Source organism: Alligator mississippiensis, chromosome 3 (assembly GCF_030867095.1).
Source record: "Alligator mississippiensis isolate rAllMis1 chromosome 3, rAllMis1, whole genome shotgun sequence".
Lineage (NCBI taxonomy): Eukaryota > Metazoa > Chordata > Crocodylia > Alligatoridae > Alligator > Alligator mississippiensis.
Genome location: NC_081826.1, coordinates 95311371 through 95335166, shown reverse-complemented (window position 1 = coordinate 95335166; position 23796 = coordinate 95311371). Strand labels below are relative to the sequence as shown.

At 46.0% G+C, this 23796-nt stretch overlaps 1 protein-coding gene across 2 annotated transcripts in view; it reads right to left on the bottom strand.

Annotated features, from left to right (window-relative positions):
• The window catches only part of RAB31 (RAB31, member RAS oncogene family), a 126584-nt gene extending 103043 nt beyond the window's left edge, over positions 1-23541 (bottom strand). The window contains exon 1 of one of the 2 annotated variants that reach the window (XM_019490558.2): positions 23251-23541. In XM_019490558.2, coding sequence (XP_019346103.1) covers positions 23251-23274 — 24 coding nt within the window. In that variant the 5' untranslated portion in view covers positions 23275-23541. Of the gene's footprint in view, positions 1-23235 lie in introns of both variants that reach the window. The other variant, XM_006262860.4, reaches the window with a different exon arrangement.
• Positions 23542-23796: the final 255 nt, after the last annotated feature.

The window sequence follows — 23796 nt, the reverse complement described above, 5'->3', positions numbered from 1 at the left end:
GGTAGAGTTTAAAACAGGTTTTTGAAGTGGAGACATCTGTGGTTATCTTACAAACTAAGAAGCTAAAGAAAAAGAAGGAAAAACAACACTAACTCCCTGCTTCTAGTCACCTTCCATTCTATGCAGTTATATACACCAGGGTGAAGTGGGTGTAACATGCTTCTATATCAGAATGGTAAGGTGTTTTTCTCATTTACATTTAGGATTACCATATTTCCAGTAGCAAAAAAGAGAACACCTGTGGGGGGGGAGGGGGAGGCGTATATGATGGGAGGGAAGGGCAGCGATATGCCTGTGCTCTGCCTCTGCCCCTCACTCCTAAGCCCCTGCCCCCCCAACCCTGCTGATGCCCCTCACTCTCAACCCACAGCCCCATGCCCCCCAGCACTACTGGTGTCCCTCACTCCCGACCTGCAGCCCCCTGCCGCCCAGCACTGCTGGTGCCCCTCACTCCCAACCCATAGCCCCCTGCCCGCAGCACTGCCGGTGCCATAGACAACAGATGGGGCACTGGTGCCCTCCCTGAGAGTGAGTGCTCTTGGCTTAGGCAATGGGCAGGGGGGGTAGGCAGAGCGCTGGTGCCCCCCCCCAAAGAAATGCCACCAGCACTTCCGGGCTCGTCATCCAGCCATGGGAGGGACCCCCTCCCACCACTGACACCACCGCGGCAGCCTGCAGACGGTCCCAGCTTGGCCTGCCCTCACTGCCAATGTCTGTGTCACTGCCTGCAGGCGGTCACCATGTCCCCCCAGACTCAGGAGGCATGTGTTGCCAATGGCCAGTGCCCCTCACTCCTGACCCAGAGCCCTCTGTCCCCTCCCAACCCCTCAGCCCTGCTGCCCATGCGCGCACGCGCGCACACACGCACACACACACACACACACACACTCTCTTACTTGCCTGGGCCCATGCCCAGAGCACATGACCCCCCGACAGCCAATCAACTTGCCTGTTGCTCCCAGTCCCAAGCAATCCCAAGCTGCTCATGCCCAGGAAAGCAGAGCAAAAGCAAAAACCCAAACATTTGCTCTCATTTTAAAAACCTGCCCAGGCACAAAGACAGGGTGCCAAAAAAAGAACATGTCCGGGAAAGCCAGACATATGGTAACCATATTTACACTAAAAGTCCCTTTATACTGCTATTACTACACAGGAGCCTTAAAGTGAGAGACAATGCAGTTATAGTCACTGTGAACTGCCTTTAGGCTGCTAAAGTGGTGTAAAGTGGCCTTGGTGTACATGAGAATTTAGCTGTGTTCAAATGGAGAGTCAGGCTTATTGTCTGAAAACCAGGCATAGGTAAGTAGGATTACCATACATTCAGGTTTTCGCAGACATGTCCTCTTTTGGGGTCCTCCCAGCTCCATCCAGATGTTTTTTTTAAATATCAACAAATGTCCAGGATTTTGCTTTGTTCAGCATCAAAGTTTTTCCTGGCACTTTCCAGCTTGCCCTAGCAAGGAGCTGCCTGGGGCAGGGAGCAGGGGGCATCACATGCATCTGCAGGCACACATGTACCTGGCATGCAGCCAGGAAGAGTGGTGGGAGCACTGCAGGTTAAGAGTGAGGAGCACCAGCAGGGCTGGGGGGGCTTTGGCTTGGGGCCAGGGGGCTGTGGGTCAGGAGTGAGGAGCATCAGCAGGGAGGGAGGTTTACAGGTTGAGAGGGGCACCAGCATGGTCTGGGGGGGTGGGGTACTGGGGGTCGAGAGTGAGGGGCAGCAGCAGGGCTGGGGTGGGGCTGTGGCTTGGGAGTGAGGGGCAAGGAAAGGGCACGGGCATATCACTGCGTCCGTCCCCCCCCTCCCCCCCCCCCCATATTACCCATCCCTGCCCTGACAGATGTCCTCTTTTTTGAACTGGAAATATGGTAAACCTATAGGTGAGGAAAATCAGACTACCTGTCTGATTAGTAGTGGACGGGGAAAGTTATTTCTTTCTTCTTCCCAAACTCCTGTGGCTAATCACTTATATTATAAAAGTTTTATGATGTTTTATGAGACCTGTTCACAGTACAATCATTTTATTAATGTTCATAAAATAACTTACTTCTAATGATGACTGTAGTTAAGATGCTGTTTTCTGGGCACTGCATCTTTAAATGGAAGAACTCCAAGATACTCAGAGGTACAGTATTTAGATGGTCTAACTCCTAATAAGAAAAATGAAAATTTGAAATGAATGGATCCTAGGCGTGTAAATACGGTTACGACTATGCACAACTTTCTCATATTGGGTAGCACCGTAAGAGTATTTGAGGCATAAGACCTTGGTGAATTAAAAGCAAATGCTATCATGTTTGCTCTCTTAGTTCCTTGTTGTTTACCTTAAACTAAGTAATCTTGTGCCCAGTAAAGTCAGTGGGAGTCTTACTAGGATATCCCCTTGAAAGTGCATGTTGTTTCCATTGACTATAGCTAGTATAGCAGCATTCAATCTTTCTCTTCTTAATAAAGAAACTTCTGCTGTCAAAAGATTTAACGCAACTGAATTGTTACATCATTATTTTGATACTAAAAAGAACAACAGTCATTGCAAGTATGAGAATAAATAAGTGTCTTTAGTAAACATAAGTGAGTGGAGCCCAGAAGTCAAAACAGCCTATTGTTTTTATAAAAAAGGAAGATAAATTATTACAGGTTCTTTTTATAGAGAACTATAAAGAGTACTTGTCAAATTACTAACTTGCAATATGTCTGTTTAGAAAGAACATGACAACACCCTTTCTAACAGCTAACTCTGGAGTTTCCTTCTTTGGCCGGTAAGCAACTTAAATCTTCAAAAATAAGGAAATGAAAAAACATTTGCCAAACTAGGATAGAAGCTCTGCTGTTGTAGCAGTCCTGTGCAGCATGTGTGGATGGGAATGAAGTGTGTTAAGATGTACTTTATATGAAACAGAAAGGTTGAGGGGAGCATTTTAAACACAGTTATAACACATCTTAGATGCATCTATGCAACACACATTTGACCTGCTTTATAATCTGGTTGAGGTACTACCAAATAAAACACAAATTGTTAAATGCAGTTGTTTACATAGCATAGAAAAAGTGTCAGACAAGGAAACAAAATAAAGGTAGCTGAAACACTTAATAGAATTTGTTCAATAGATATACTGCAGTTGACAGGGTCCCTAAATAAACAAACACGCCCAATCATCTTTAGTTGTATCTTACAGAGAAGTTAGAAGGAATGCTCACTGCATCTACAGTTCAGAACTTTCAGTATTGTATATGTTAATGAAAAAAAACATATTCTGCACCCATATATCTTAGAATTATTGTAGAAAGAGGAGTAATCATTGCTATCCTCAGATGCACTAGGAGAAGGAGCAAAGTTGTGAATTAGCAGATGTCATACAGTGAGTCACTGGAAGTCACAAATTAAACTCAGCCTTCTAGGCTCCTAGCCCCATGCACAAACCATTGTGCATCTCCTCTAGTAGATGTCTAGAGGAGTCTGCTATTTCTCTCGAGTCTAGACTCATGAAGTGTCAAAAGGCCACTGGATACTGTTGGTGTGAGCAAAATATAAAAAAAAGGAAAAGGAGACCAGTTAATATAATTGATACTAAGTTATTCAAACATCAAGAAGCAATTTTAAAGAGTGTTTTTACTCATACAGGTTAGGTTATTAATTGGAAATGTCCTTTGATTATATATATTGGTTAAAATAAACACACTGGCTTTACATGTCAGCTAGCCAAAGAACAATCATTCCCATAAGCTTTACTGTTTAGTATGTTTTCTCTCAATGACAGCCTCTTTTGGAGTCCTACATTCTGTGGCTTGATTGGACAAAGGTTCTTCATTTGCACTAAGGAAGAAAGGGATTAACATACTTTTCTGAAGATAGACTGGCACAGGCAGCACCTTAAAGTACCTGCCAGCAAAATTAAGCCTGGAAGGGAGGATACTTCAGGTGAAGAGATAAATGGAGCATAAGCAGGCTTTAAAGCAGGACTGTCATTGTTGAGAAATTATGTGCCTGAAGCGATAAGAAACTGGGTCAAACTCTAGTTTGAACTTTAGACAGGGTGAAACTAGGACAACACCGGAGCAATAGTCCAAACTAAGAACAGCCACACACCTGGGGAGAAGGCATGAACTGGACTTTGTCCTCTTATCAAAGATTTGCTTATTAAGGAAGTCAAAATCCAGAAGTAGAGGTTAAGCTCATATGGCTTATGTCTCAGGGTAGGTCTGCAGTGAATAGTTAGCCTAGCCCAACTGTTAACAGCTAAACAATCAGCCATGTGAGTTATGGTGTCCTTGCTGCTGCTCAAGTCATCTGTATGTATCGCTAGGACTTCTAGGAAGTCATCAGTGGCTCTTTTATGCTCCAGCAAGCTGAAACACTTTGAGCATTTCCCAGCAAACTGAGGGAGAACTCTGCCCTGAATATATATGGAGAGACAGCAAGAAGATACTGAAGGACCATCACCACTTGTAAAATGTACATTGCATCCATATTACAAAATGTCTAAGTTACCAGCCCTGGTAACTTAGATAGGCACAGATAGACCCAGGCTCTACTGGTACTCAAGCCATATCAGCTAAAAATTGTGTGAGAGTTTTGTTCATAGACAGGAAGGCATTAGGACAGCACAGGAGTAAATGTCTGACATAATTCTGCAGTGAGAACATATTGGAACACATGAGGCCTTTCCACAGGGGATATCCTTCACTTGAAGGGTATATCAGGGTTTTCAGGTCTGTAACACCAATAGACGACATGCAGGTTCCTGCTCTAACTCATGGTGCATTCCATACCCCAAGACGGGGAACCTTGAAGCAAAATGTCAAGAAACAAATGCATGCAGACAGCTTGTCTGCCTGGACAAGGGAGAAGAGATTGATGTCATATATCTTGACTTCAAAAAAGCCTTTGATCTTGTATCCCATGATCACCTCTTGGCAAAACTGGACAATTGTGGCCTTCAGTCCACCATAATCCGCTGGCTGGAAAATTGGCTCCGTGGTCAGACCCAGAGGGTGGTAATTGACGGAAGTCAATCGTCAAGGTGCCCTGCGACCAGTGGGGTCCCCCAAGGTTCTGTCCTTGGACCCATACTGTTCAACATCTTCATTAATAATGTGGACATTGGAGTCAGAAGCGGACTAGCCAAGTTCGCTGATGACACCAAACTTTGGGGCAAAGCATCCACACCTGAAGACAGGAGGGCGATCCAGGCTGACCTGGACAGGCTCAGCAAATGGGCGGATGAGAACCTGATGGTGTTTAACACTGAAAAATGCAAGGTTCTTCACCTTGGGAGGAAAAACCTTATAGGCTCGGCAGTGCTACGCTGGCTAGTACTACGGAATAGAAGAGACTTGGGGGTCATCATTGACCACAAGATGAACATGAGCCTGCAATGCGATGCTGCAGCTAGTAAAGTGACCAAAACACTGGCTTGCATCCATAGATGCTACTCAAGCAAATCCTGGAACGTCATTCTCCCGTTGTACGTGGTCTTGGTGAGGCTGCAGCTGGAGTACTGCGTCCAGTTTTGGGTCCCGCAATTCAGAAAGGATGTGGAGAAGCTTGAGAGAGTCCAGAGAAGAGCCACGTGCGTGATCAGAGGTCAGGAAAACAGACAGGCTGAGATCTATGAGGCTCTTTAGCCTGGAAAAGCGCAGGCTCAGGGGTGATCTGATGGCCACCTATAAGTTTATCAGGAGTGACCATCCGTATCTGGGGGAATGTTTGTTCACCAGAGCGCCCCAAGGGATGATGAGGTCGAACGGTTATAAACTACTGCAAGACCGTTTCAGGCTGGACATAAGGAAGAACTTCTTTACTGTCTGAGCCCCCAAGGTCTGGAATAGCCTGCCATCGAAGGTGGTTCAAGCACCTACATTGAACACCTTCAAGAGTAAATTGGATGCTTATCTTGCTGAGATCCTATGACCCCAGCTGACTTCCTGCCCTTCAGGTGGGGGGCTGGACTCGATGATCTTCTGAGGTCCCTTCCAGGCCTAATGTCTATGAAATCTATGAAATGTACTCTGGAAGCAGAGTAAAATTTCCCAGTTTAGTGTACATTTACTTTGGATCACAGGTTTGTATCATGTGCTTGTAACTTTTTCTTGTGGCAGTTTAAACCTTGTTAATATATCCACTGACCTAAGAAAGGGATCTACAAAAAGCCAACAAGTTGAGCAAGGATCCACTTAAGCTAGCTAATAGGGAACGATGAGGATATCAGTACGTCCCACCCTCTACCCTTCTCTAGGACATAGGAGCGCGGCACGTTAGGCCAGGTCGATTCAGCCCTGGCTGGCAGAGGGCCTGGGGGGTCAGCTTGCCAGCCTGGGGCTGCTCTTTCTGGCTCAACCTGCTGTGGAGGGGCTGGATGGGCATAAGGGTGCTTCAGTACAGGTCTAGGCAACAGATAGCCCCCAGACTGAAGCACCCTTGTGTCCCAGCCAGACAGGGCAGAATCTACACATGCGCTACTGCAGAGCATTTTATTCTGCAGCAGGATAGTACTTGTACAAGTATCTTGCTGTAGAGTAAATTTGTTTACTCCGACCTAGTAGGGGTGCACGAGTAGACGCAAGAGGTTTACTGTGCCGCTAATTAGTCTACTACGCAGTAAATGTCTCGTGTAGACGTACCCACTGCAGTTCTATTTCAAGTCATGTAAAGGCAGATTCTGGGTCTACTGTTTCAGCTCTTCCTGTTGAAATCAGTACTCCAAGTTCTGTGCAGGTTACTACAAAGAACACTACTGATTTATTCAAGAACAATATAGCATATTTTCTCACATACAACATAGCCTGGAAAAAGATATACACCTTGTCTGAAATGCAGAATGAAGAAAAAAATATTCTTACTTGCAATAGTAACTGAGTAACAGCAGCTAGGCAGCTAAGCCTGTTCATTGTTCTGCTCCCTGTGAAGCATGATAAACTTTACTCTTTTGCCTGATAAGCAGCAGAAACTGTTTTGGAAAAAAAAAGTGGTGTGTTGTATGTGAGAAAATATGGTATTATGATTTACTCCAAAGTTGTTCTGGCAGACTGGTGAGAATGGCAGTGTCACAAACAGGCAGCTCAAATACTAAGAAAGTTTGCCTGTGGAAAAAAATAATAGGAGGCATTACTTTCAGACTGACCCTTGTATTTCATTGGAGAAAAAAGGATGAAAAGTGGGTGAGTTACTTTTGTCAGGAAGAAAGCCTGTAAGCATATAACTGCTGACAAAAATATTTGATGTTACTGGGAATACAAGCAGAACAGAACTGTAAAAAGACCCTTTTTCTTAACTTGAAACTGAGCAGCAGAATTGGAAAGAGATACTTATATTCCAGAGTTGAGAACTCTGGCATCTACATGATTTGAAGGCATTCAAGATTCTCTAACTAAATATCATTTATGGATATGATCCCTACTTCTGGCTCCTGCCCCACTCCAGCTCCCTGGGTTCCCTCTATTTTCCCTCATGTGCCATGCCTTGACGTAAGCAGCAGATCTGTGAAAGGGGAGGCTGCCCTAGGGTCCTCGAGTGATCTCTCATCTGTCTTTCTGCCAGCACATCCCTCCCAAATCCCATTAGTCTCAATTCTGCCTCTCACGCTAAGAAAGCTTTTCTGGCTTGCCTGTGCCCCAGGGCACCTGTTGCCTTCAGGGTGGCCTCCTTCTGCCCCTGCAGCCATGCCCATGTCTTGCAGATGTTATCGGTCAATCACTTTCGGGGCAGGCCTCCTTAGGCCTCTCCACCTTTGTTGGGGTCTCAGCCTTCCCAGCCTCCGCCCCTTTCCTCTAGCTGGCCCCCTTAGCCTAAGCCTACTGCTCCAGACCTGGCTTTAGGTCTCCAGCCCGTCTCGCCCCTTCTTGAGCACTGGGCCCTTGGCCCTAGTTTTGCCCTTTTTGGGCTCTGGGCCCCTGGCTTCAACCCTCTCGGGCTCTGGCCCTTAGCCCTCCCAGCTTCAGGCTGACTCTATTCTCTCTCCTAGCTCAGGCTCTGACCTTCTCAGTCTCCACCTGCCTGTGTCATAAGCTCCAGCCATTGGCAGGGCTCAGAATACCTTGTGACCTTCAGGCACCCCTGCAACTTGTGTCTGGCCCATGGCAGTGCTCAAGGCCTCAGATATCTTATTGGGCATGTTCTGTGGCCTCCAGACCTTCCCATTAGCTACTCCCAGTCCTCTATTTTAAACCTTAAACCAAAATACAAGCCCACTGGCTGCAACTAAAACTATCCCCACACTGGGGCCCAAACATAAGCACCAGCTCCTTGGCTGTACAACAGAACTCTCCCACGTACTGGGTCTTACTTCCCTGGAAGCGCTAGATACCTTGCTTGCAGTTCCCAGGGCAGCTCAGTTATCAACCAGTTGCTCTCCTACAGCCATCCTGTTACAGAGTTCTTCCCTTACTGCCTACTGACTGCCTGGGCTCAGGCTTTATGATCTTAAGCCCTGCCCCCTCCTGTCAGGCAACTCTCCAGGCACACACAGAGGTTTCCATTCAGGGCGGCTTACTGCTGTTACCCTGCTGTCTTAGTAGTGTCCCTACTGCCTAAGCAGGGCTCTGCCCTATTGTACTATTGCTAGGCAGCTAACCCTGCAATAGGCACTTGCTATCCATGAGGCCCTGGCTGCCTATTCCCCTATAGCAGGGGCGGGCAATTATTTCGGGTGGGGGGCCGCTTACCGAGTTTTGGCAAGCTATCGAGGGCCACATTTCCCTCTCTGGCACAGGGAAGCAGGAACAGCCACATGGTCCCAGGCCAGAAGCCTCTGCTAGGCAGGAGCTTCTGGTTGGTGGGAGTGGGGCTGGTTGGGCCTTGCTGCTGGGTCCTGCCGCTGGCTTCCCCTGGGTGCTACTGCCCCAGATCCTGTCATCTTTGGCAGGCAGCCAGTAGCAAATAAATATTAATTTTCTAAATTTTTAGGGCCCCGTGGGCCGGAAAGAATGGCCTGGTGGGCCAGATCTGGCCCCCGGGCCGTATTTTGCCCACCCTTGCCCTATAGCCAGTCCATCATGAGCAGTCTTCTCCTTCACCTGGGGCTTCCCTGCTACTACATCTCCCTGTTACAGGCAGATTGTTGAAAGAAATAGATCTAGCCATAGAGAAACTCATCTAAATCACATGAGCAGCAGAACTGTTTAGGAAAAGGGATCAGAACAATTTTATCCAATTCCAAAGGCAAAGGCTAAAGGAATACTAGAAGCAGGACAAAAATGAACCAATTGGAATGTAAGCATCAATGACCTAAAACAGTAGAGGTCAACCTTTTTGGTAGATGTGCCACAAATTAGCCCTGCACCCTCCAAATGCCATTCCAATCCCTTTCCCTTACCCAATCGGATGCTCAGCTTTCTGCTTCCTGCCCTGTGCTCCCTGTCCAATCTGATACTCTGCTTTCTGCCCCCTGCCCAATCTGCCACTGTGCTGTCTGTCCCCTCCCCAATCTGCTGCTTGCTATATGCACAGAGGCTCCCCAAACTACTTGTGGCACCCATGCTGCATGGCACCAATGCTGGGCACCCCCAATCTAGTATTTTGTACTAGAGAAGGCAATATGAAAGGCAGAAAGAAAAATGCCCCTCCTTTCTTAATACTGCAGCTCCCCCAAGAAAAAGAAAAGTAGGGATACATAAAATGATTGAAGCCATAGAGACCTCCAGTGAGGAGATGGGTAACTGCACTGTGATTTCAAATGGAAAGACTAAATGTATAAACGTCACAGAAGGCAAGCTGCCAGTCATGAAATATTTACAAAATTTATGGCAAACTGTATTCCAGGTACGTTACCTTATGAAAGCAGCTGCAGTGTAATCTCAGCAACATTGTTAAACAACAGTATTAAAAGGAAGACATGTAATGCTTATGTACAATAAAGCCATTCTGAGATTAGTAAACAAATATCTTTGATAAAAGACATAATCTCTCTTCTCGTCAGTGCAGAGGCAGAAAAGGATCTCGGAGTCATTACTGATACCAAAATGAACATGGGTCGACAGTGTGGGGACGCAGTCAGGAAGGCCAACCGTACTTTGTCATGCATCCACAGATGCATCTCAAGCAGGTCCAAGGAGGTGATCCTCCCCCTCTATGCGACACTGGTCAGGCCGCAGTTGGAGTACTGCATCCAGTTCTGGGTACCGCACTTCGGGAGGGATGTGGACAACATGGAGAGGGTCCAGAGGAGGGCCACCCACATGATCAGGGGTAAGAAGGGCAGGCCCTACGAGGAGAGGCTATGGGACCTGAACCTGTTCAGCCTCCACAAGAGAAGGCTGAGGGGGGATCTAGTGGCCGTTTACAAAGTAGTCAGCGGGGACCAGTAAGCATTGGGAGAGTCCCTGTTCCCCCAAGCACTTCTAGAAGTGACAAGAAATAACAGTCACGAGCTGGCAGAGAGTAGATTCAGGCTAGATATCAGGAGGTGCTACTTCACTGTCAGGGTGGCTAGGATCTGGAACCAACTTCCAAGAGAAGTGGTTCTGGCTCCTACACTGGGGGTCTTTAAAAGGAGGCTGGATGATCACCTTGCCGGAGTCGTTTGACCCCAGTACTCTTCCTTGCTACGGCAGGAGGTCGGACTTGATAATCTGCTCAGGTCCCTTCTGACCCTACCAACTACGAAACTATCTCCAGGAGTTCACAGTAGTTGATGCACAGAAGCACTGTGTGCTGTTGGGCAGCAGGGCAGTGTTAAGCAAGGTACCTAATCTCAATGCAACACCTGAATATCCTTAACATGGGAGGAGAGACAACATCTGTTATGGCCCTATCCAATGTTTTAAGGATGTATTTCAAGAATACTTGACAACAAGCCAGAAATACCTACGCCCATGAACTACTGAACCATAAGGACCTGATGGAGCCATTGAAGAACAAACTGGCAAGATTCCAAAGAAGAGGCATCCCTACATCTACTGCAACTAGCACAAAGGAAATCAGCAGTTTAATAGTAGTGAGAACAATTTCAGCTAAACTGTACGTGGCTCAGAGCAGTATAGAATATTAGAGTACTAAAAACACAACATTATGTATTACAAAGGACTGAAGACACAGAATCTGATTCGTTCACTGATTTTATCACTAATGAGCAGGGATCCACATTTTCCATTTCCAATGGAAAAACAGAGAAAACCATGGATGTCCTGGTTTTATTGGAGAAAATGTGGATTTTCTGTTTTAGCAGAGAAACCTGCAGATTTCCCCCTTTTCCAAAGAGCTCTGCAGGCTGGCTGAGTTCCAGCCTGCAAGAGTTGTTTGCAAAAAGGGCAGGAAAGCCCCAACCCTGCCCGGAGGGGCAGGGGGAGGCAGAGGCAGAGGGGTGAAGGGCGTAGCCTGTGGCTTTTAGTCAGTCACAAGGCTTGTCAGGCTCACTTTTCTCCTGGAGCCAGTGAACTAGTAAGTGGGGCTTTCAGGGGGCTGGGGGGGTTGCAGGGCAGGGCTGGGGGGGAAGCTGGTTGGGGGCTGAGGGAGCAGGGAAGTGTTGGGGAAATACACAGAGTGCCTGGCCGGTGCCTCCACATGTGGCTTCCCTTAAGGGCTGCTAGAGCTGCTTAGGTTTCACATGCCCCTGGCCAGGCACTCCAGCCATGAGCGGGGAGATGTGGAGCCAGCTGGGCACTCTGGCCGCAAGCAGGGAGGTGTTGGGGAAATACACGGAGTGCCTGGCCAGCTCCACATCTCCCCGCTCGTGGCCAGAGTACCCAGCCAGGGACAGGTGAAACCAAAGCAGCTCTAGCAGCCATTAAGGGAAGCCACACGTGGAGGTGCCAGCCAGGAGCAGGGAGATGTGGAGCCAGCTGCGCACTCAGGACACTCAGTGTTTTTCACTCTACGGGGGCAAGCAGGACCCGTGCTCCCAAATCTGTACGGGGGGCAGGCTGTGGGTTTGAGCTCCCTCCCTGCTCCCTGCCGTGGGACTGTTGTAGCCCTGCAGGCAAGACTCGGCAAGGCTGGGAACGGTGGGGCCACGCCAGGATCTCCTTGGCCCCCACTGCACCTGCCACTGCTCTGAGTGGTGGAGCTCCGCACCGCTTCCCTCAGTACAGCCCTGCATGCATCCCTGGGGCAGCATGGAGCAAGAAGCCGACAGAAGATCCCCACGCGGTTCCTCTCTCCCCAGCCATGCCGGGTCATGGGGAGGGGAGCCCTACTCCCCTCCCCACGACTCGGTGCAGCTGGGGAGAGAGGAGCCGCGTGGGGATCTCCTAGCAGCTGCTCACTCTGCGCTGCCCCAGTGATGCGCCTCCTGTACACGGGGCTACACTGAGGAAAGCGGCATGGGGCTCCATCACTCCGAGCAGCAGCAGGTGCAGGAGGCATGGCAGGGGGCAAGGAGATCCTGGCACGGCCCTGCTGTACCCAGCTATGCTGGGTCTTGCCTGCAGGGCTACAGAAGCCCCGCGACGGGGAAGCAGGGAGGGAGCTCAAGCCCGCAGCCCGCCCCCCCATACAGATCTGGGGGCACGGGTCCCCCTTGCTCCTCAGGAGTACACGTCACCCAGGAGCCAGCCCCACCCCTGCCCAAGTCAGCAGAAGGTAGCAGTAATGGGGGAGCTGGCTCCATACTCCTACTGCAGCTGCCTTCTGTTGGGGGCAGGGAGCTGTGGACCTGGGTCCCTGGTCCCATAGCCCTGGCAGCTGGGGGCCCCCTCTGGCAAGACAAGGGGGCAGGCGCTGTGGGTGAGAGGCAAGGGGCACAAGCAGGGCCGGAGGGCTGTTGTGGGGGCAAAGAGGGGCACCAGTAGGGCTGAGGAGGATGTGGGGGAAAGTGAGGGGCGCCAGCAGGGATGGTGGGGGGGCCTTTAATTTTAATTATGGATTTGGGGATTTTTATCAGAGAATTTGCAGCTTTTTATCATGGAAAACCAGGATCCCTGCTAATGAGAATGAGCAACACTTTCCTAGGAGGAATTTTCATTAGACTTATTTGTGGCTTTTGGCAGTAAGTGCATAAGTTTGAAAGATATAGATATACATCTTTCAGGGTACAGCTATTAATTGATATACAGTTTTATTCTCCTTTAGAATTTACTTAAGCATTGTGATAACACAGACACAGATTTTCCAATATGTAGGTGCACATTGGAGCCTGGATACATACCAACGTGGATGAAACATTCTGTGCCTCTACAGAAGAATATAAATATGTATTCTTGCAGCCAAGCCGGAGTTTTATATTTATGCATGAAAGACTGTAACAATTGGCCCATGTACAAGGTCAAAATAGGCATTCAACCCATGTTTTGCATATGCACATACTGGTATTTGCAGAAATTGGGATTTACCTGTACATAGTGTAGTTTACCTGTTTTCAAAACCTGGGCCTATGTGACCATATTGGTTAGATTTAATTTTATGAAAAGGAAAAGATGTTATTAAAGAAGGAAATACTACCTTATGACAACTATGGTATTAAGCGTTCCCTTACTTTTCAATGAACTTCATGTAGTTTTTTTTAAACAAAATTGTGTCTGTTCTAAAGAAAAAGTGTGAAACAAAATTGAGTTCTACACAAGTGTTTTTATAAATACAAAAGATAAATGCTTAAGAATACTTTGTTTAATTTCTGGTTAGTCCTTAGAAGAAAAAAGTTGTATTAAATGATTAGGAAAAGTCCACAAATCAGAAGCTTTCAGTGAGTAGATGTGAACAGTAAGGAATCAATCATCTTATGACCACCTGAAAGCACCACAAGATTTTACACGGAAGGGTTTTGATTGCTTTGTGCAATTTGCCTGAGCCAGTTACCTTAGCAAAGCCTAAAATGATATTCAAGTGGTATATACAAAATGGAGTTTAATATTAATTCTACTTCCTCCTTTTGGTAGGAAGATTAAAAATTTAATTTTCTCTGAATCACCAGAAGAAAAGTGACAGCTCTTCAGTCAATACTGAGTTGGTACAAAAAGATAAAAACAAAATAAAAAAAATAACCCACACACATGATTTGTAACATTCTGGAAAGTAAAAAGAAAAAAAAGAACTAACAGATAACAACAACTTGCACGTTATTTACTGATTACAGCCGCATTGTACATCAAGACTTGATTTAGTAAACAAGTATAATAAGTAACTTCTAGATAAAAATTAAGCACAACCTGACACACAGTGTTCTGAACAAGACAGCTACACAAAAAAAACCCTGTTGGGAGTGGTTATTAGTAGCAAGAGGTTTCTAATTTTAAAAGCTTTTTTAATTAGCAAAAAAACAAAACTTCTGGACCATGTTCTATCTTCTGTTATGCTTGAGCAATCTTGATGCTTTCAGTTTGGTTGTACTGGTGAAACTGAAAGAAGAATTTATTTTTTCCTAGAAGGATGTTTCAGGTCAAAAAGCAATTGAGTCATTTTACTAAGTAATTTCACCCAGAACCTTTGGAAGATATGAATAATAATAAGTAGTATTGGAAATTCTTTAGGAAAGCATTAGATCTAAGGTCAAAATGAAATTATGGACTCTGCAGCATGAGGTCTATAGCAGATCTATTGTTTAAATGTGTGCTTAACTAACTGCCTGTGTTGTAACAATCTGAATACCACCATTTGTAAGAGACTCACTGAGCCCTTTTAAAACTAAACAGGAAAAGGTTCCTAAACATTTGTGTTTACCAATACAAAAAGAAACAAATGCTATTTCTCCATAGATATACAATTGATTTTTCTAAGCAATTCCCACCCCATCCCCCAATAAATCCCAGTCCTCTGCATTCTTCTCTTAGCCTGACCCTTTCAGTGGTAAATCAGGAAAATGGGACTGTGGACATTCCATATTTAGGCTAAGAGAAGCCTTTCTGGTATTTTTTTTAATATTTATTTATTTATTTTAGTAACAGGAATGAACAAGAGACAGAATGAATCATTAACAGGAAAAGAGGCCATCAGTGACTCAATCTTCTTTGTTCGCTCAGATTCCCATTCAGTAAATAAAATTAAAAAGTTTGTAAGATGTTTGTACATTTAACAAAAACAAAACTGTGGTCCTTTTCCTGTCATCCCTGGGTTTCTGCACCTCTCTGTTAGATCTTTGCTTGGGGGGGGGGGGGGGGGTAGGTTTTTTCTTCTTGATTTGGGCCACAATATTCCAAATGATTATGTGAATGGCCTTCTGCATTCAAGTGGAGGCAAACTGGCTTTACTGCAGTCCTGTGTCAGTATGAATACTCATATGAATAGATCCAGGTGCTGTACAGTTCTTAGATTGTTATTTCTTTCATCAGGTAAGCTCTTTGCTTTAATGTTTACATGACCATATACATGGTGCCCTACTTTGGACTGAAACCTCAAAGGACCACAACATAAACAACAACATAAACGTTTCTGGACGTAGATCAGGGTTAATTTGGTTTGGTTTATGAACATTAGTAGAATTTAAAGTTTTTCAGTCACACACACTTTCAGTATAACGGCTAAGTTAAAAGGTACATTAAGTGGTTCACAGTTTTACAGAAATATTTTGTGACAACAAATTGGTCTGTATCCTGTGCAACCCAGGCCCTCACCTTTTTCCTTAGTTTATCATGCCATCAAGATGGAATGCCAGAGAAATTTGCTTCTCCTTAAAATTAGCAGGCAACCTAAATTACATAACCACCTAAATTAGAACTCGGACTTCTCAGTGGTCTGTAAGTACAAATACCTCAAATTGATACGTGGTGCTGGAATCTGATTGACCATGTCAATAATTCAGCTAAAACTTCTTCATTTAATCCAAAGGCCAGTAGTAGTTATCTCTTAGGAATTTTTTAAAATGTTATAAAAATACTAGTTATGTATCACAGCAATTATCAATGTCTGAATCCACATAGTTACATTTACAAGCATCTGATTAGAATACTTACAATTTGGGCACACAAGGAAAAAATTCTAGCTGTCCTATGCTGGCTGGGTCCAGCAGATCCAGCTCAAATTAGCAGAGAGCCATTCTCTTGCTCAAGATATTCCTTGTTCACTCTTAGTCCATTTGTAGAGGTACACTGATATATTGGTCCATATCAGATCAGCACTGATGGGGGCAAGCAGGGGATTCAACAGACTTTAGAAAGGCATTTGAAACTGTCTGTCATTACATCCTCATCAGAAAGCAAAGATGAACGTACTATAAGGTAGATACAAAGTTGGTTGGATCATCCTGCTCAACAAGCAGTCATCAATGGCTCAATGTCTATTTGGAAGCAAGTATCAGTGGGGCTCCCCTACAGTCTGTCCTGGGTCCAGTGTTGTTTAATAGCTTCACTAATGTTCTGGACAAATGGATCAAATGCATGCTAAGCAAACTTGCAGATGAAACCAAGTTGGGTGGAGTTACAAAAACTCAGAAGGGTAGGACTAGGATACATAATGACCTGGATAAATGAGAAATGGTCTACAATCAAGCAGATGAAATTCAACAAGAACAAGCATAAGTCCTGCATTTGGGACAGAATAATTCCATGCACAAACTGGGGAACAACTGGCTGGGCTGCAGTACTGTAGAGGAGGACCTGGGGGTTACAGTGGACCAGAAGCTGAATGAGAGCCAACACTGTGCTTTTGTTATAAAACAAGACAACAGCATACTGGGTTGTATCAAGCAGTGTCACTTGCAAATTAAGGAAAGTAATTATTTCACTCTATTTAGCACTGGTGAGGCCTCACCTGGAGTCCTGTGTCCCACTTCAAGAAGGATGTGGATAGATTGGAAAAAGTCCAGTGCAGAAAAACAAAAGATTATTAGAAGAAGATGACTTACGAGTAAAGACTGAAAGAACTAGGGTTATTTAGTCTGGAGAAAACTGAGGGGGAATTTGATATCAGTCTTCAAATATTTAAAGAGTGATTATACAGAAGATGGAGACAGCTTTTTCTCTGTAGCCATAGGGGACACACTACTACGAGAAGTGGCCTCAAACTGCAGCAAAGGAAATTAGGTTGGAGATTAGAAGAAACTTTCTGACCATGAGCGTCAAGCATTGGAACAGTCTACCTAGAGAAGCTGCGGAACTTCCATCCCTGGAAATTTTCAAAAACAGGTTAGACAGACAGACAGACAGCCTGGGATGGTTTAGTCAGCAATGATCCTGCTTGAGCAGAGGGCTAGGCTAGATCACCCCATTAATTCCCTTCCATCCCTACTTTCTTATGATCTTATGATCCTACATTCCTTTCCTTTGTCTAAGGCTTACAACTTCTATCCTAACATTAGTACTTAAATTGCCTCTCCTTATTTCTGCTTAACCCATGGATTCCTGAAAGTTTGATCCATGTGTGTATATAAAAGCACACTGAAACATACCATCTTTATTATATATTAAATTTCTTTAACTTACTATATGATTCCTACACATGCATATAACACACAGCAATATATAAACAGGTATAACATAAATACTTGGCACATAAAGAAAGCAAAGGAGTGATATAGGTTAATAAATTACTGGTAATTAAACACCTTCCAAAACAAGGTACGAGTTTCCCCAAAAATGTAACAAAAAAATCAAGGAACTCAGACTCAATTCAAACACTGGCAATTTCTTCAATGGCTGTCATACAACAATTATGTCAGAACCTGTCATGCAGCTTTAGCTCAGTTCCTAGGGCTACACAAAGGAGTGTCAGGAGCCAAAGCAAGACACACAGCATTCGGTGTAGAGCTGCCTCTACACTGTGGTACCTCTACATAAAGCAAGATAAATGAGCATGCCTTACAACACTGGCTGATTGGAGAGAATGAGTATGAAGTAAACATGATGGCAAAGATGGCACAACCTAGCAAAAGCAATGGATGTATTTCAATACCTTTTTGTGCTACACATACAGCTGTTCAGGAATGGCAGTTTACTTGGGTGTGTTCCATAGCTTTGGTTAGAAGAAAGCAAGTGCAGGAACAGATATGAGCTCCCTTGCAGAGTAATATGCCTGAGGCTCTAAGTGGACACTGTGTTTGTTCTGGCATCCTGCAGACCTACAAGTCCAGTTTCCCACTTCAAGTCCCTCTGAAATATATGGGATAAAATGTGCTAACATTTTTTCCCAAAACATGGTTGTGTGCATGTGTAATGTTACTGTACTTTTTCCCAGGTCAGGCTGCATGTGCCTCTCTGACAGAAGAGCAACAATGAAGTTTGGAATGAAGATGATTCCCCAGGCCTGTTTTGATCTGGGTCAAACCCCAGGACAATCAGCCCCACACCAAATGAGACAAGTATTTACAACCCAAACTTCTAAGTAAACAGGATTACTCACAACTAGCTGCTCTGTGCCTTACAAGCTAGCCTCAACTTTTTTGCTGGTACACCATAAAGCAAAAACCACTTCCTTTCAAATTATTTTACCATACTGAATCCTGAAAAAAACAAAAACAAAAAAACCCCACCATGTTTTGTAAGGCCATCAGCTCCTCATATGAAAAGGGACTGCTATGAGGTTCCCTTTCATTCTTCTCCTATTCTGTTGAAAGTACCATGCTCCACTAGGTATATGGTGGTATATGTTCTGATAGCACATAATCATCTTACAATGCTGTCTGAAGTTTATGAACCCCACCTCATAAAAGGAGGGAGATTTCTCCTGTTACTTTTATGTACAGTACTGTAGGCTTCCCCAAGCTTTGTAAGCAGACAGAGATCCTGCCTTTCCTTCACATCCATCCAGGGTTTAAAAGAAAAAAAAGAACTACACACTTTTTAGGAGTAAAAAGTGAAACATAGCCTAGGCCTGAAATCCAGCCTTCAATACAGGGTTGGCAAACTTCCTGCTGTATATGCCTAAGAGCTTATTGGTGACAAATACTACTATGCTTCCTGCGCTGCAACTCCACCTTTGTGTGCATTACCCTGTTTTTCACTAGCAGCCACAATGGAACTACCTTGGAGCCACTTGTGCCTCATGAGTGACCCTCCACTTGGTCACCTTGCTTCAGTCTGTACAAGTCAAGGACACTGGGCCAGATGCACTCCTGGGCTTAGCACAGCATAGGAGGCATAAAAAAAACAAAATAGTTACAGTTCCCCATTCCTCAGTCACTAGACACCACCGAGCCCCACCCTTGGAATGCTGCTCTAGTTTACAATAGCAGTTTTGGGTCCTCCAGGGTCAGCAGCAAGAGAAATGGCAGGGTTGTGCATGCCTTATTCATGCTTCGGTGGAGTTTCAATTGTTTGCCCTGCCAGCTTTGTTTGAGCTGAGAGTTCTCCAGTGATGAATTTTTGAGTTGGCAAATACAGACAGATTCTTGTCCCTTTGCACAGCTCAAGCCTATAGACTGTAATGGAAACTGGGTTGGAATGAGAGAGAGAGGACCCTCCTGCCTGCCTGAGAAATGGAAGCCAGAGCTTTACTCACAAATGGAGGAAGAAGATAGATTTAGGATCAAACTTGATACTCACAGGGCGCGTCTACATGTACACCCAACTACCCACTTGTCACGGCACAGTCATTTAGTACTTGCTAAAGCAAGTAGCTTGTTGCTAGTGTACAGTCACATCGGCATCACAGTTTGTGCCCACCGACACTACAGTGACATAGAATCTCCCCGATGCACCCCCAGAATCTCAATTGCTTGCAAACAAAAGGATTTGCCCGTGTCACACAATTTAGATGTCTCAGATTTTATTGATTACAAGGAGATCTTCTGAGTATATTGTTAATAGACTTATATTGTTTTACAAAGTTCTGAAATTGGGTCTAGAAACTACTAAAAGGTAATGGTAACAAACGTTTCCTATTGTTATAGCTGAAGGTTTGTTTTTACATTAGCATCTTGTGGACAGCTCTTTCAAACAGACCAGAAAATGAATGACTGAACTTGTCTACCCTGGCAAGCACTCAACTGTCCAGTTCTGGAAATCGGTGCCTGAAGTTGGTCAGTGGATTTGTCAGATAAAGGATATAGTGGTTTTGGAAAAACTGACTGCCAGCTTCCTTGGTAAATTGGATTACTGTGATTAGAAGTGGATGGTTTTCTAGGATTATACTGCATTGAAGCTCAGGAACCTCCTCTCAGTAAGTACTGGGTTAGTATAACTATAGCTCTTGGTATCTTCCTAAAAGATTCCTCTGCTACTCTATGATTTTTAACATTCTGGATAGTTGCATGTTCATATAACATATAGCTGTTCTCTATGTTCTTTTCCTTTACATATCTTTTGGAGGGGGTAGGGGAAGGGACACCCAAACCATTCCCACACAGACCTCTTGTACATTTATTGTTGCAAAACGGCAACAACTTCAGTGCAAGAGGAGTATAATTTCACAAAACTCCTCCTACCTCTTAAAATCACAAGACTTGCTATTTGTGAAGAACAAGCAACATCTACATATTTTCTTCCATTGAGTTCTCAGGTTTCACTAATGTGCATTTACTTGTATAGTTATACCATTTTAAAGATGAATGCAAGGCTTTTTACTGAGGAGGAAAGAATGTTTATTGCCAAATGCTTTGGACTCAGTGTCCTGCACTGTGGGTTGGCTTTTACTACAGGGCAAAGTATCCACTTATACTAGGGTATGTGCCAGCAAAGTATAGGGCACTGAAAAATCTGACGAATGTGGGGGGGTTTTAACTCGCTGCATGAAAAAGAGGTCACTGTCCTCAACTTAGTTTACAAAGACTTTTCAGAGAGAAATAAAGGGCGTCTGACATGACACATTCAGTTTTTTAAACTTACATGAAACATGATAGAGACCCTGAAAAAATTTTAATGCACATATGTTTTATTAAAGTAATATTTTTAGAGGAGTTTCACCAGTACATTTGGACATAGTTCGTTTCAGGCATGCCATAAATGAGGGCAGTGGAGTCATAACACAAAGCTAAGCACATTACTGTTGCAGATGCTAAAAAAATGCTGCTAAACAGGAAAACAAAACAAAAAAACAGCAAAAAGCAGTTAGCATTATACAAAATTAAATTCCTACAAAAAAAAAACATGGCCTACATTGGGCCATGTTTTGGTAACTCCATTGAAATCGTTACACAAAAGCATGGAACAAACACTAGTCAAAACTTGATTGGGTGTACAGAAGCTGAAACAAGGGATCATATGGAATAAAACTAATGTCATTTCTACATTAAGGAAAAATTTTAAAACTCTCTCACTGCTGTTACATTGGCTTATCTAAAGCAATGGTAACAGAAACAAGCTATTCTCCAAGTTTCAGTATTGTAGGCATGGCTTAAAGTGTAAGAGGTTCTGAAAATTCTCTATTTACTCTGGTCTGTAGCAACAAAAGCTTGAAGCACAAAGCACTACTGACAGGTAATTAGCTGTGCTAGCCTGATGTCAAGCAAAAGGTAGTGGAGGCACTTAAGGGCGCTGACAGATGTGCAGCCTCCACTGTAACTCATGGCACTCCCTGCAAAGCGCCATGAGTTACAGAATTTCCCCCCAGATGTTTGCTGTTGGGTGGAAGGTGGGGATTGAGCTCCAGTTTGGAGCAACTGCATATCTGCAGCTGCTCTCCCCTAGCAGCCCCCCTCTCCCTCCTCCCCACCCCAACTCCCAGCTCCAATGCTGTCTTCACACTAGGAAGGGAAAGGAAGCAAGGGGAGGTGATGGCAGGCAAGGGAGCTTGGTCTGGGGTTTGCTCAGCCTGCGCTGGAGGGTGAGGTGGATGGATTGGAGACTCCCAACCTAACATAGAGGGGGCTCCAATCCCCTGCCCCACCCTCCCACACAGGCTGGGCAAACCCCAGATAGAACTCCCTCCCCTCCCTTCTCCCCTTCCCATTCTGAAGAAAGCACCAAGCCGGGACTCCCAGCATGCCCTGACAGACATCAGGCAAGGCACTCTGCTTTGCAGCGCCTTCATCTGAGCCCTCATGTAACAAGGGTTCAGATTTTCACGCAATCGGGTACTTTAAAAGTGCCCTGCAGCCATGCCCTTCTGTAAGGGCACAGCTGTACAGCGCATTCAAGGGGCCAATTGTACAACAAATGTAATTTCTATCTGTCCCCTTAGACTAACCCATTCAGAGGTAGAAGCTTTCATAAGTGAGAGCGTACTTCATTTGTGCCAAAGCAAAGCTGATAGACTCATACTCTACTTGTGATGTGTACTGCACACACACACCACACAAAAATCGCTTGTACATGGCAAGTATTATGGACTGGATAATCAAGGCATTGAAGCCAACTGTCAGAGCTGACAGGCCCCATCACTGATATTATGCTCTGCTCAAAATACTTTCCATGTTTAAATTAAAACTTTATTATTAAAAATAAATCCCTTCCACCGTTTGCTATCTTGTAACTGGCTTGTGACCGAATAGAAAACACTGGGGGATACAAAGCTGACTAAGGCTCATTTTCACCGTTAAAGACGAGCGAGGCAAAAGAAAAGCAAACAAAAAGATCCTTTCTCTTCAAGTCATCCATGATAATATGCTAGTATGGGGGGGAAGTTTTTCCTCCCTAGCCCCAAAAGCAGCATCTTATTTCCACAGACAAGTTGGTCTCCTATTAAAAAGAATAAACCATCCCAGCCCATTCTTCCCCCTGCCGCCGGCTGGTGGGTCGGTGGCCAAGTTTCAGCTTGGAGGAATGTCCCAGGGCCATGCAGCGAATAAAGGAAGACGCGTGCCCCAGTTCAGCCAAGTTGGGACTATTCTTCTAGCTGTTGTGACCTCTGCGTGCAGCCAACTGCCTTGCAGCTGCCGCACAGCTAGCGAATGGTGTGGCAATCGTGTTAGCATTAAAACGGGTGGATTAAAAACAACAGCCCCTAAAAGGCCTGACGGGAGAGGGGGAGAGAGAGTGTGCACATGCAGAGAGAGCGTGCCTCTCGACAGGGAGAGAGAGTGGGAGGGAGGACGAGGGTCTGTGCGGGTGTGTGCACTTGCATGTGTGCATGTGTGGACAGAGAGAGGGTGAGTGTGCAAACACAGTGTGTATGCATGTGTCTGTGCAGAGAGTGGGTGCGTGTGCAGACAAAGTGTGTGCACATACGTGTCCCAAATGACATGGGGGCATGCGCTTGTGTGCGGACAGAGAAAGTGTGTGTAGAGAGAGAGAGAGAGAGAGAGTGCGTGTGTGAAGCAGCAGCCCCTGGATGAGGGAGCGGAAGCCTTGGCTCTCCCAGGAAACACGGGGGAAAGGGCCCGGGGGAGGGAGCGAGGCGCAGGGAGGCCGGGGGGAAGCGGCGCCCCGGGGCGGGCAGAGCCGCCGCTCCGGCCCCGCAGCCGCCCGCATCCCGGGACAGAGGCGCCGCCTCCGCAAACTTCCCGGCGGGCCGGTCCCCTCCCCGCGCGCCCCGGCCCGGCCCGGCCCGCGGTACTCACTCCGAGCAGACACACTTTCAGCTCGCGTATCGCCATCATCTGCTCGGGCAGAAGCCGCTTCGCATCCTCGGCCGGAGCCAGGCCCGGCTCCCAGTCCCCGACAGCGGAAAAGCTACCACAGCTATTTCTGGGCTGCCCCGAGCGGGAGCCGCCGCCGGTCACATGAGCAGAGCGGAGCGCGGCTCCTCCTCGCCTTTCTGGTCCTTCCCCCAGCCCGGCCCGGCCCGGCGCGGCGCGGCGGGGCTCGCCGCCTCCCCCTCGCGCATCGGTCCGCGGCAGGGCGGGGGGAGGAAGGGCCGCGTCTGGCTGGACCCCCCCGGGCGGTACAGTCGCCCTGTGCGGGAGCGAGTGGCTTCAAGGTGTCTAACCGAGGGACTGCCCGCTTCAACACGACCCCCCCCCACACACACACACGCGCGCGCACACAAAATCAGCCCTCCGAAATGACGGGTCCTGCCTCAACCACGACCCCCACCCAATCATTCCTTCAAAATGACTAGGGTCCGGCTTCAACAACGACCCCCCACAAATCAGCTCTCCAAAATGACTGGGGTCTGCTAC